Source organism: Hydra vulgaris, chromosome 14 (genome assembly GCF_038396675.1).
Source record: "Hydra vulgaris chromosome 14, alternate assembly HydraT2T_AEP".
Taxonomy (NCBI): Eukaryota; Metazoa; Cnidaria; class Hydrozoa; order Anthoathecata; family Hydridae; genus Hydra; species Hydra vulgaris.
Genome location: NC_088933.1, coordinates 18,661,374 through 18,677,055, shown reverse-complemented (window position 1 = coordinate 18,677,055; position 15,682 = coordinate 18,661,374). Strand labels below are relative to the sequence as shown.

The 15,682-nt window shown below is 24.5% G+C and overlaps 1 protein-coding gene across 1 annotated transcript in view; it reads left to right on the top strand.

Annotated features, from left to right (window-relative positions):
• The window catches only part of LOC100215100 (inhibitor of growth protein 3), a 49,840-nt gene that overhangs the window by 7,472 nt on the left and 26,686 nt on the right, over positions 1-15,682 (top strand). The window contains exons 2-3 of the mRNA XM_065818458.1: positions 11,698-11,769; positions 11,854-12,020. Coding sequence (XP_065674530.1) covers positions 11,698-11,769; positions 11,854-12,020 — 239 coding nt within the window. The remainder of the gene's footprint in view (positions 1-11,697; positions 11,770-11,853; positions 12,021-15,682) is intronic.

Genomic DNA, 15,682 nt, shown 5'->3' with positions numbered 1-15,682 from the left:
GATGACTCAATATGAGTCTTGCCAATCATCAATACAGGAATTTCAACAATATTATTATTATTATCAGTAAATAACTGAGTTTTGTTTGGATTTTTCATTATCAAATTTTATTAACCAATGATTAAAAAGTGATGATTTTGTCAAAATGGGAGTATGTAGTTGCATCATCATCAGGGGCGAATCCAGTCCATCTAGTATGGTGGGGAGAGGGTGATTTTTTAGGGTTTTTTTGGATTGATGGATCCAGACCATCCAGGAAAGAAGGAGAAGGAGGGGTGGGGGCAATTTTTCAATTCAGTAGATCCAGACTCTAAAAAAGTAGGTCTAGTGAGGCAATTTCCAGTTTAGGTAGTTAGTCAAAAGATTTTCTCTTTGCAATGACATCGCAAATGGTGGATGAACTTTTTGAAAGGAAAAAAGAAAAAGGAAAAAGAAAACATTTATAAATTAAACAAAAAATAAAATCAACAAAAAAGTAGAATAAATAAATGTTTTAAAAGAAGAAAAGAAAAAGAAATATCTGAAAGAAGTTAAGTAAAAAAGTAATGAAAATAGAAGCGAAAAAAAAAAACTTTAATGAATGAAATATATAAAAAGAATGGCAAAGAAAGAAAAAAAAACATTTAAACATCGGAACCTTGATCTGCAAATCAAGATTTTTATTATTTTTTCATATATTTCTTTAGTTTTCTTTCATATATTTCTTAGGATTATTTATTTTATTATTTATTTATTTTTCTTCAGTTTTTTAGTGTATATAGTTTTACTTATTATTTTTTGTTAGTCGTTTATTTTTTACTTAATATTTATTTTTAGTTATATATAAATTTTTATACAGTTATATATAATTTGTTTTTATTTTCATTTCAGCCATTTATTATATATGTTTTATTCTACCGAGTATTATTATTATCTTTTTTAATCCTTAGTTTTTTTTTTGGTTTTTTTTTTTTTTTGCTAAAGGTAATTTTTTGTTTTGTTTGTAATGTTTGTTGTAACTTTTGTTTTGTTTGGATTTTGTCAGTGTTTTTCTGCTTATATTGTATTTATTTATTTGGTTATATTTGCAAATATTTTGATTATTATATTAAAACAACTATGATTATATTAATATATTTACTAAATCTTTATAATTTTTTTAGCAATAGTCATTTTTATGTCATCGTTAGTTGTTACGCTTTGTCAATTTATTACTGTTTGTAACTCTAACTTTGTATGTAAAAACAATTGATGTATGGAAAGTTATACTGATTTATTTAAATTATTATAATTACTTTATTATTATTAATATTATTATTGTTATTACTATTATTAATATTATTATTATTATTATTACTAAGAATAATTGTATATAAATAAACTATTTTTTGAAGGTATTTACTTATGATTAGTATTTCAATACTATTTGTAAATAGCCGTGAAAATTTATTTTCAGAATATATATGATTGATTTTTCAGAATATTAGTCTTACACTGTTTTATCTATGTAACTATGAAATTATGTCGTATTGATATCCTAACTGTCCGATTTTTTTTTGCATCACACAAAATCATTAAAATTTCTTATAATTTTTAGACAGCCTCTCTAATTTACTTCTATTTTTAAATAATATGCTTTGTTAAATATATTAATTTAATCAAATACAAGCCTTCCCAGGAAACGTGTGCGGTTTTTCATCTTATATGTCCATGCATAAGTATTTTATTTTAGACAACTTGGTCATGGCCGTTTGCAAATTTTTTTATATTAAGCATTGCAAAATAAACTAAGTTTCAAAAACAAAGAAAGCAAAACTAACAAAATAGGAAATTTAAATAAACTTAATTAAAAATATATATATATATATATATATATATATATATATATTAATTTAATAATTTATGTACTGTTTATATTTTTGCTTCTTTAGGTTGTTTGTTATTTTCAGCAACAAAATTAGAAAGGCAAACAAAACAAATAAAAACAGTTTTAAGTTGACATTAAAAAGAACAATTTTTTTTGCGTATATTTTATGTATAACTTTTTTTATTATATTATTATATTTATTTGATGATAAGTAAAGGTAAGTTTAGCTTATTTGGATTAGGTTTTTTTTGCGAATTCCACGTCTTCCTAAGTTGTTTTGGTTTTTCTATCCGCCTCTTCCTTTTGGTCTACTATGTTATTGGTGAAATATATATAAACAATTATTAACAATTATTATTAATAATTGCATAACAATTTATAATTTTTATTATTAACAATTGTTCACCAATAACATAGTAGACCAAAAGGGAGGGGGCAGGTAGAACTAAACGCACAGAGCCAAATGTTAAAAAACAACAGGTATCCAAAGTTACGAAATGTTAAATGATTGGGAATAAAAAATATTCAGGAATAGAAAGATAATTTAAAACAATTAAAGCAAAGTGAAAAATGTGTAGACGGCATGGCCTACCTGAAGCTTAAAAGCTATGTATATAAGCGTGTGTGCCTTACCAAGAAAATACACTGTAAGGCTTAAATGGTATAAGAAATCTAAATGTGAAGTGATGTGTATCATTCAATAATATACAACAAAAAGATTTTTTATATACAAAAAAGAAAAGATAAATGTTTACAAAGCAAATATATGACCAGCGGTATTTAAAAGAAAAATAATTTAAAAAAATTGACATAGGAGGGGATTGGAACCATGGATATTCCATGAAGTAAATGCCTTATCCAAATAAGCTAAAAGTGCATATACTTAATTACAAATAAGTATAATTATATAATTAAAAGAAGTTATATATAAAAGTATATGCATGCAGTACATAGCAGGATTGCCAGATTTTTTGCCATATGCAGTAGCCAGAAATATATATTATAGTATCCAGAAATGGCCACAAATGACCAAATGTAGCCAAATTCTCTGTGATTGCATTGGTTTATTTTTTAAATGTAAATCTTATTGGCTTAAATAAGACAATCAGATAAAATTGGACCAATAATTTTTTAATCATTAAAAATTTTTTAGATCATGTCAACATACTGTAAAAACTGTCGTAGTTACAAATATAAAATGAATTTTATTTTCATATCTACGACAAAAACAAGTAGTTAAACAAATTTTTTTATGCATTCTTTAATAGTAAATTATAAATTATTTATTATTAAACAATAATTATTATATATTTTTTTACAAAAAATTAAATCTATAAAAATAGTTTTTAATTAAATACATATTTTTTTAAATGTCATTTAAAATTATAAATATTATTATTATCTTTATAATTTATATCTGTATTAATAGCAGTAACAATGTAAATGTTTGAAATGAACATTATTTGCACCTTATAAAATAATTATATTATTAAGCCAATTAAGAAATAAAATAATGATGGAATAAAAAATCCAAACAAAGCTAACTTGCAGATTAGTCAATTATTTTTTTCGGTGGCCAGATATATGGATTTGACCATGAAGTGGCCATTCTGGCAACCCTGTTGCATAGATGTTTTTATGTAGGGAAAATATATACTTAATACATTAAAATTGTAAAAATGTATTTTACAAACAGATAGCAATTTATGTATTCTTTGAAAAATATATATATATAGGGAAATCATTCTTTTTAATGTTGACTGTTTTTTAGTTAAAACTGTTTTTTTCTTGCTTTGCCTTATCTAATTTGGTTGCTGAAAATAACACCCACACTAAAGAAGCAAAAATAAAAACAGTACACAAATTATTTAAGTTAATAATTTTAAAATTTTTTCTCTATTTAAATTGATTTTAGTTTCCTATTTTGTTAGATTTGAAATTTAAATTTAATGAAACTTGGAATTGGCATGACCAAGTTGTCTAAATTCAAATACTTATCTGTGGACATACAAGACAAAAAACAGCATGCATTTCCTGGGAAGGCTTGAAATAAAATGGGCTCTATTCTCAAAAAAAAAATTTTAACTTATAAAAATTGTTTCAAAAAATCCTAACATCCATAAATATTTAACAAATAAAAATATTTTTAAACTACATTTTTTGACATTTTTTTAAATAAATTTTTTTTATAAATAATATGTTTGTAATATTTTGTAATATGTTTTCTTGAAATATATTTATTGTTAAATTTTTTTTTTGGATTATACATTCAAAAAATTTAATAAAATACCCCCAATAAAAATTTTTTTAGGTATTAGAAAATATTGAGTTATCAAGGTAATTCAATATTATCTCTAAAAATAGTGAAGCAAAAATTATGTTCTTAGTAGGTTGTTTTTTTAACTCATTGTCTAGTTGATCAGTCTGACTGCTGCATACTGTCCAAACTTATGATTTCTAGATTTGGTGGATTTAAAGTTAATTAATAAAGTATTTTGGATTGGAGAACATCTTTGTGTTATGCTTGAGGATATATTGATAGATAAAATTAGAAAAATGAAAGATAAGGAAAAGGATATTGCTTTCGTAAAAGACAAGCTTGGTAAGAGAAAAGGAAGACTTGGAGGTAGAGATAAAAAATATGAGTGTTCTGTATGAAGAAATAAAAGAATCACATTAAAGTTAAATAAAAATCTTTCAGCAGAATTATATATGAATGAATTATATATTCAGATTATCTAATTCTGCTAGTTACACCAGTGACAAATTAGGCAAGAAAACAGATAATGACTTTAGAATGGCAAATTTTGTGCGCCACCCAAATTCAAAAATTAAGGACTTTTTTTTTTAATTTTGTTTAATTGGCAAGTATTGCTTTTTTTGTGTGCAGAAAAATGATTTTATTTGGTAATGTTTCCATCAATGTAATCTTACAACACGCATGGACACGGGGGTACTGCTGCCCAACATATTTTCCTTGAATAGCCCCTGAAATAGATTTAAATTTTACTTATCAGGACCAGTTTGCCTTTCAAGATTTATTAGTAAAAGTTAATACTATGAAAATTTTATCTTCTAATAAATAATATTTGACTGCTATGGCTTTATTCATTTATCTTTTCTATACATATAGAAAGTGGTTTCTAAAAGCAGAGCTAGACTCTTTCTCCTAGGCACCAACACATATATTGTAATGATAATGTAATGTATTCTTGGCAAAGAAAAAAGTTTTAATTATTAATAATCTTGCAATTGCAATATATGAAGTATTTAACCACTTAAAATAGCAAGTAAAACAAGAAAGTAAATAATTCTATTATGTACATCAAATAACTAAAAAATTGCAAAAAAAACGAATGCATCAGAGAAATACATGTGCACAGCAATTAAAAATTATAAAAACACAGGTACCCCGTTTGAACCACTGAGGTCTGGACGATCGAAAAAGCATGATTTGATCAAGATGAGCCTAGCATGATTGTAAACAACAAGAAAATCCAACTTATTAAATCTGAAACTTACAAATGGAATTCAACAATATGAAAAATGACTAAAGTGTAAGCAGAGAGACTATTTGAAAGATATTGTAAAATGAAGAATTGGTTCTTTCATTCCCAAGATAAGCAATTTTAAGAGTTGCAGACCGCATTGCAAGTAGAAAATGGTATCAGTAGAGACTACCTGGTCTATCAAAGATTGCAGTCGAATTATATTCAGCCATAAAAATAGTTTTCAAAATTTTAATCGTAGTATGGCACTTGCTTTTGTGTACAGTATATTCAAGATGGTGGTGGCTCAGTAGACATTTAGGGATGTATTTCCCATAAAGGGGTTAGGTCCATAAAGATATAAAAAGGCTCAATGAATCAGTTTTCATACAAAGACACCCTGAAAAGGTGCTTAAAACTGTTAAAATCAAAACTCTACCGAAGATCCTGCAACTTTCAATATCAACAAGATGGTACACCATACCACACAGCCTAGAAAATCATATATATATATATATATATATATTTATATATATATATATATATACATATATATATATATATACATATATATACATATATATACATATATATATATATATATATATATATATATATATATATATATATATATATATATATATATATATATATATATATATATATATATATATATATATATATATATATATATATATAACCCAACTAAAACAAAACTCATCGAACTAAAATGCTTAGTTTATTTAATATACGCATTAAAAAACCATTTCATTCTTTTATTTTAAAATTTGTACTTTTTTTTTAAATATGTTTCAAAAGATTAACATTTATTTAAAAAAATACATAATTATATATTAAAAAAAAAACTAGTTTATTAATTCTAATTATAAAAATTCATTAGAAATGTTTTGTTGTTTCATTAAAAAGTGTTTCAATAATCTTAAAGAATTTAAGATCAAACTTATTCAATTGTAACAGCTTTCTAAAACGTGTCTTTTTTTTTAAAACGTCATTGTTTATAAAAACAAAACAATTTTTTTATTTTTTAATAACATTTATTATAAAAAATGCATACTTAAACAATTTATAGAAAATGAATTTAAAAAATTGTATACAACTGTCAATTATAATTAAAAAAAAAAACCATTATCAGTAAATTATTACTTTATTTAAAAGCGTTTTGCTAATATAAAAATGTTTGTTAAAAAGTAATTTATTTCACTTAAGGTATAATTCAGAATATTTTTCATTCAGCGCATTTAAAAAATATTTTTTGAAATAGCTGCGATCAAATTGTCAAAGTAAAATTTGATTTACCTGGTCATATAATGACGTGTGATCGCATGTCTTCCTGTAAAAGACTGTAGATGAATAAGAATTTTTAAGCACTTAGGAACAGTCACAGTAAAAGAATGAGACTTAATTGAATGACAAGTAACATGAGAATGAATTTTTAAAAAAATTTTAGTAAAAAAAAATAGTGTGTATTTTTAGTATAATGGAAGTCAGAAATTTGATGTGGATTTTAAAAAGTGCAAGTATTGAATAATATATTTAAAACTAATTTCTAAATTTCAAGATTACTTCTTCCCAACAGTAAAGCCTTTTATTTTTCATTGAAAATTGAAAAGCTAAGGCACAGTTTTTGTTTGTCTTTTTTCATTTTGCCTTTTGTTATCTTTGAAATTAATATCTTTTTAGATTATTTGTAAAATTCTTGTCATTTGATCTCTGTCATTTCTCTCTCAGCTGTTTTTATACAGATGATACTAACTGCTCTTGTTAAGTTAGGTTACTTTAAACATTACAATTTCTTGAGCCTTTTTGCAGGAACTTACAGAAATTGAAATGATTTTGTTCATCAAAAAATTCTTGAATAAACTACTAATTAAAACATAAATTTGTATAAAACAAAATAATATGCTTTTTCTTTTTGTACAACAAAGTTTTGTTGTTTTGTGAAGGAAACAAAACTTACCAGAGGCAAAAATTATTAAAGTATATTAAAAAACTTAAATTGGAAAAAGGACAGTGTAGTAAGATTTCAAAATTACTTGAAATGGACTCCTATATGTGTTCAAAATCACCCCTCAAAAAAACTTTTTGGGTATTTTGCTTGTATTACTTCCTAAATTTCAAACTCTGTTACTATAATCCTCTTAAAAGTTGACAATTAGCTTGACAACTTCCAAAATCAATTTTTTATGTTTTTTTATGTCTGTTGTTTACTCTCATTGAGTATTTCTTTAACTTCATGCAGAGCTCTTGCTTGCTTTACCATTTATGCATTTGTTTCAAATTCAACTATTGTTTCCTGAATAGACAGGAACTAAGATGAGCCATTTTATTTTTCATGAAATATTGATCTCATTATAAAATTTTTGTTGTTGCTTTGCTGTAATATAACAATATAATATAAATAATCTTAAGAGATACTTTAGAAAGATTTTTGGCACCAAATGTTTAGATGAAACAATCTACTATTTTATATATATGAATAAAAATTGTGGCAACGTACTATTATTTTTTAAAATATTTTTTAAAATAATATTAATATCTTGACTCATATAGTTTGAACCATTTTTAAACTCATAAATTGTTTTAAAAATTGGTTGTTTACAATAATGTTATTGCTATGTAATATCAAAAATTTTAATTTTAAACTTAAAAAAAAAGCTTTCTGATGGCAAGTCTTCACTAGGTTGCCATTATAGGTTTAGAATTTTTTTTTTTTTTATGGTTCACTATGAGTCTAAATCACTAAAAAGGGTTCAAACCTTTTTTTTTCATTAGAAAATGAATTTTAAGTTTTTTATACTAACTTTTTTTAAACTGAAAATTTTCTATAAAGGATTTTTAAAGGATTTTTAAAGGATTTTTGGAATCAATGGATCTTGGGAAAATATTTATATTCAAGTTTGTGAGTTTGTTTGCAACATGTTTGCAACAAGTTTGCAAGTTATACAGATTATAAGATTACACAGACTTAGTGGTTAATAAAAAATGAAAAGATTAGAATAACATAGTAATAGAAGTTGTAAACTTCTATTACTAAACTTCTTTAACTAATAAACATAGTTAAAGAAGTTGGTACTCCAACTTCTTTAACTATGTTTATTAGTTAAAGAAGTTGGAGTACCAACTTCTTTAACTAATAAACATAGTTAAAGAAGTTGGTACTCCAAAACTTGCCAACTGCTTTAGGACTTTGATTATAAACATAGTTAAAGAAGTTAAAATAATCATGCGAATTCGCTGTTTTAAAATAATCATGCGAATTCGCTGTTTTAAAATAATCATGCGAATTTGCTGTTTTAAAAGCTAAAGCAAAAAAAAAAAGATTGCTGATGAAGAACTTTTTGATGTAGAACTCTCAGAAAAAAATTATGTAATAAAAATATATGTAAGGCAGGTGAGGCTCTTTTGCCATTGTGAAGGATTGACCTTTAGCCAAATTCAAGATTCCCTCTTGAATTTGTTTAAAGGTTGAAAGAACTCTTAAACTTTTGATGGCAATCTTCCTAGTGATAAAATGATAAAAATTCTCAGTTTTGTAACAGTTTAAGGTTAGAAGGGCATTGATTTGTAAAAGTTTGCTTCACATTTTCCCTAGTATCATTTCAATTAAGAAATGATACTAAGTAAATCCGTATAAGTGTGGAGCTATGAACAAATAATTTCAACACAAAAAAAATCTGTTGAATAACATTAATGAAAATTTGCACTATCATAATGGAAAATTTTTATTCAGTAATGGTTTTGCTTTTTAGATTAACTAAAATCCATTCAACTGAAGAGTTAGCAGAAGCTACTGTTGCACATGCAAAATCAAGTCCTGAAAAATCAGATTTGTGAATGAGTATTAAAATGTTTCCTAAACATCGAACAAACAAAACAAACAAAAGTGATAAACATCTGCCAATTAACAATGATGTCTGTAGATTAAACTTTATGACTTAAAATTCATTGTTATTTTAGTGATTTATAATATCAAATTATTATAAACTCTTGCAGATGCAAAATGTTGACATTTATCCCTTGTTAAAAACATTCCTAAAATCAAAAGTAGACTGTTATCCATTGGGTTCGCATATTACAGAAACATTCAAATTGTCACATTTCAAATTAATAGTTTGAAATGTGACATGGATGAGGCATCTTCATAAAAAATAATACAATCAAAGATTTATCAAAGATGATGCTGATCTTAATACAGGAATTCATTGCAGCATAAGACATAATTTTAGAAAACAAATTGGAAATCTATAGTCTATAGGACTATATTTTAGATCTAGATCTTTTCAGTAATGAAAAGCATTGCACCATAAAAATTGAAATAATTGTTGACTATGCTTGATGAAAAGTCTAGAAAATGCTATCATGACTTTTCATTCATTGCAGTTGTGCAGTTTTTGTTTTGCGAAACCAAGCGAGATGAATCCTAAGAAATCTCCTTAAATGGAAATCTACCTTACATTGTTAGATTAGATTGTTTGAGTATCATGAAAATTAAAAGATATTAGTTATCAATGAAATTCTTTTATTGAGCAAAAAAATGAAATTCAGAATCGGTTTAGAAGTGAGCTCACTCTTGTTGTTGATATGCCAAAGCATGGCTATGGTTCCTCAAAAACAGGTAACACAGCCAGAAGAGCATTTAAAAATGCAGATATTTTTGAAGATGTTTCAGGAGTTGATTTAAAAGTTAATGCTAATTTGAGGAATATAATGAAAGCTATGTGAGAAATATAATGAAAGCTTGGTGGGTACTTCCTTGATTTGGAAGTGGTACCACCTTAAAAAATATTGTTTAACTGCTTGTAAAACAATAGTTAAAAATATAACTGGTACATAATCCCACCTATAGTGTACACAAGCTGTTAGAGCATGGCTATCAAATTTCTGATTACTTTGAACTTCCAGTAGGTTATATATTTAGAAAGCTTAGGAAGCACATCATATATATATTCCAAATGGATTATATATATATATATATATATATATATATATATATATATATATATATATATATATATATATATATATATATATATATATATATATATAAATGTTTCAACAAAATTAAAAGTTGTTAATGTTGTATAATAATGTAAAAATCAATCAATATTAAAAAATTATTGAAATGTACTCTGAATTTATTTTTTAATTATTTAGCGCTAAATGTAACTTGTAAAACTCGCAAAATTCATGATAATTCTGAAAACAAGTTTTTCAGTAATTGGGTAAATATATTTGCTAAATTATAAAAGAATTAAAAATATTGAAATACTTTTTAAAATTGATTTTTTTCTACATTTTTGCGAATTGGACTCATATCGGGGTGACATTGTAACTTTTTATTTTCAAAAGGTTAGCTTAATATTTTAAAATTTATGGTTGACAAGTTTTGAGATTATTCGAGATAATTATTTGTTAAATTGTTTCTTTACATTATTGTACGTGATCTCCTGACTATATAACTAAATTATATTGGTATAAGTGTTATTAGTAACTTTTTATTTGCCTGAGTAAATACTTTTTTTATTATGAACCTAGTCCCGTCAAAAAAATATAATTGAGCAATAACTGTTAGTGATTAAAATTTTACCATTGCAAATCGTGTTAGATTAGGAATTATTCCTCAACTTAAATAAGTTAAACATTAATTTAATTTTATAATGAATAAACAAAAAACTAAATTTTCCGGTAGTACTCACTGATCTCTATATTAACTTATTATAATATAATAAGTTATTATAGAGTATATAATAATAAGTTATATAATAAGCTATTACAAAAAATGGTAAATATAAAATTGATAATGTTAATGGAGGTTTTAAACTTATTTTGGCATGATATGTTAATAAAGATCTTCCAAAACAAAAAACTGTTTTTATGCCAGTTTTGTGAAACCTCTAAGAATAAGACTGAGTTTTGGAACCCCCAGAAAAATGATGATATTTTTTGTTAGCAATTGATAATTTTTTTTTCTTAAAAGTTTTCACTTACAGAATTTTTAATTGCCTAATTTAGATCAACATTCAGAAAGTTTAATTTGTTTTTGATGGAAAGCATATTTTTTCATAGAATTTTGTTGTTATAATCAATGAGGAAATAAAAGCTTCTCCTTTAATTGCAAAGCGAGATTATATAAAACTTTCAAAAAGTTGAATTTAAAAATTGAAATTGAAATTATATAAAAGTTTCAAAAAATTGAATTTGAAAATTAAAATTGTAATTATATAAAAATTTCGAAAATTAAAATTGAAGTTCATGAACTATGGATATTTTATAAGCAAGATTTTATTTTATTTAAACATTTTAATTTAAAATTATTTGTATTCAATTTTTTTTTTTTAATAGTAATAGAGCAGCTACCGCAAGATCTAAGAGATCGTTTTACGGAAATGAGAGAGCTAGATTTGAAAGTGCAGAGTAAAATATTGCTTTTTATAAATTTTAATTTTTAATGAAAAATTTTTTAATGTAACATTGTTATTTTTTTGTTTTTAATTATAGATACTATAGATACCATGGATACACGTGTTCGTAAGTTTTTTACAGATGCACGTAAAAGCAAGCCTGAAGAGATTGAAAAAGAATATGAAAATATCCATAATTGTTACAAACAAGCTCTTGATGATGCAGATGAAAAAGTTTCTATGGCATCACAAATTTATGATTTGGTAAATTATGTTTCTTATTCAGACTCAAAAAATCACCAAAACACTATAGAGGAAAATAAAGAGAATTTAGGAAATATTGAAAATAATATGGCTTTCAAAAATATGTTTTAATAATCCAGGGTTAAAAATGATGAACTTTAAGATCTGACTATTTGTATTTATAATGTTATTAAATAATTGTATTAAATTGTATTAAATAATCTTAAAATATTAAATCATTGTATTAAATAATATTGTAATATTATTTAGTCAACAATAGCATTTAAATCAAAATTACATAATCTAATATATAATTGCCCAGGTCACTGATTCCCTGATTCATTAACACATTAGTAGTTAAATAATATAAATAAATAATTTTCCCGCATTTTAAGTAATTAGTTTGATGATGACATCTAAACAGATGTCATCATCCATTAAATTAATAAAAAAAATTTAAAATAAAGTTTAATATCAGTTCAGACATAATTTAAGATCAAATTCACTTCACAAAGTTTTATTTAATTACAAAAATATAATAATTGATATATTTGATTTTAAATGTATTTTAAAAGATTTATTATCTTTCAAATATATTTGAATTCAAAATTCAAAATAATTTTTAAAAAGTTTATATAATATTGATCTCAAAATAAATTAAATTTATATAGTAAATAGTTGCTAAAAACAGGTGCCATGAATTCCCCTGATATTTATTAAGTATGCAGTAATAAGTAACAGTAATTACGCAGTAGTAATAAGTAACAGTAATTACGTATTAGTAATAAGTGACAGTAATTACGTAGTAGTAATAAGTAACAGTAATTACGTAGTAATAATAAGTAACAGAAATTACGTATTAGTAATAAGTAACAGTAATTACGTATTAGTAATAAGTAACAGAAATTACGTATTAGTAATAAGTAACAGTAATTACGTATTAGTAATAAGTAACAGTAATTACGTATTAGTAATAAGTAACAGAAATTACGTATTAGTAATAAGTAACAGTAATTACGTATTAGTAATAAGTAACAGAAATTACGTATTAGTAATAAGTAACAGTAATTACGTATTAGTAATAAGTAACAGTAATTACGTATTAGTAATAAGTAACAGAAATTACGTATTAGTAATAAGTAACAGTAATTACGTATTAGTAATAAGTAACAGAAATTACGTATTAGTAATAAGTAACAGTAATTACGTATTAGTAATAAGTAACAGAAATTACGTATTAGTAATAAGTAACAGTAATTACGTATTAGTAATAAGTAACAGTAATTACGTATTAGTAATAAGTAACAGAAATTACGTATTAGTAATAAGTAACAGTAATTACGTATTAGTAATAAGTAACAGAAATTACGTATTAGTAATAAGTAACAGAAATTACGTATTAGTAATAAGTAACAGTAATTACGTATTAGTAATAAGTAACAGTAATTACGTATTAGTAATAAGTAACAGAAATTACGTATTAGTAATAAGTAACAGTAATTACGTATTAGTAATAAGTAACAGAAATTACGTATTAGTAATAAGTAACAGAAATTACGTATTAGTAATAAGTAACAGTAATTACGTATTAGTAATAAGTAACAGAAATTACGTATTAGTAATAAGTAACAGAAATTACGTATTAGTAATAAGTAACAGTAATTACGTATTAGTAATAAGTAACAGAAATTACGTATTAGTAATAAGTAACAGTAATTACGTATTAGTAATAAGTAACAGAAATTACGTATTAGTAATAAGTAACAGAAATTACGTATTAGTAATAAGTAACAGTAATTGCGTAGTAGTAATAAGTAACAGTAATTACGTATTAGTAATAAGTAACAGTAATTACGTAGTAGTAATAAGTAACAGTAATTACGTATTGGTAATAAGTAACAGTAATTACGTAGTAGTAATAAGTAACAGTAATTACGTAGTAGTAATAAGTAACAGTAATTACAGAGCAGTAATAAGTAACAGTAATTACTATTACTTATTACTACTATGTAATCTGCGTAATCTGCAAAAAAATCAAAATTGATTTCTGTCAAGTAATAGACCAAACAAACAATGTTATTTATTGAAATAATAGTTTATTGGGTCAAAGAGTTTAAGTTTGTTAATAAAAATATTTTTCACGCGCAGTTATAATAGGCACAATGCACACAAACATGTTTATGTGTGCGTTATGTTTGATTACACTAATTAAAAAGTTTAAAAAGTCAACATTTTTTAATATTCAAACTAAAACAAACTCTTTTGTTACATTAATCTATTGCATATTTGTATAACAAATATGCAATAGATTAATAGTATGTTGATACACACAATAAAAACTGTATTTTAGAAAAATTTAATTCAAATTATTATTTTTCAACATTGAGTTGAAATTTCAAATTCAAATTAAACAAAATTGTGCAATTTTGTGCAGCTAGATTTTTTTATATTATTTTTGATTAGTGTCAAACACTTTTCATAAAAATTTTTCTTTATTAGATATAAAATGATCCCCAAACATTGTTTTATAGAAAACATATTTTTTTTTACCTTGAACATCATTTTGAAATGTAAACAAAAATGTTGGGAAATTTATGGAATTTCACAGTACACTAAAAGTCTTACTTAACACTTAATTAACTAAAACTTCTTACAAATATATATAACATATCACTAAAATAAATATCACTAATATATGTAGAGTACAAAAAAAAGTTTAAAAAAATAAATTAAATTTTAAATTGGAAGTTTTTGCCACTTTATCACTTCTTTGAGGTATAGTGTGCCCCTAAGAACAAGAAATTGGACAAAATTCATTGAGACAGTTTAAGAGAGTTTTGATACCTATGCTTACTGGTGATAAACATAATTATGAAAACTTGAAGTTAGCATTCACGGCCTGTGCAGATCAAGCTCCTACAACTTACAATTACAACAATCTGGTGCAATGTCTGGTGCAGCTTAAACAATAAAAGATGGATTGGGACATTTTGAATATGCTTATAAAGCTGAAAAAGAAAAATTGGCTACTTCAACTATTACATTACTTCATCAAATAATGTAAAAGTCGTGATAAAAAAGCATGGTTTCTGACCCATCAATACTTCAACCTGTTGCTCCAAATTTATTTGGCAAAAATATTTTGACACTTGAACAAAAATTGGATGCGACTATTTGTAATATCAAACAAGTAGAAAAAGCAGTTCTAGAAGACATTAGCAATTTAAAAAACCTCACAAAAGAAATCAAACTTTTTAAAGCTACTGGAAAGCGTAGCAAAACTTTAAAAAGAATATACTCCACATTAATGACCATCAAGTTGACATCAATTGAATTGAAAAGAGCTTTTTCTGCCACGGGTCTATTTATGGGAAAAATTCAGCTTTCGATTAAGTGACAAATCAAACCGCTTGTTATTATATTAAAAATTATGCCGGGAAATCCCGGAATAAATAAATTACACACCAGGAATCCCGGGATGCTAAATTTACGGGAAATGAGAAACCCTAGCTAGTTATCTTGTGGTTCATTCTTGGAGCCAACTTCACTTCTCAAAATAAATAAAATAAATGTCAATTGGTTATTTAAAACGGGTGCTAATGGTGCCCCTAAATTTAATATTTGTTAAGTATGGGTAATGTATGTTTTTTAGCATTCCCGGCTCAACTTTGCCACCCAAAATA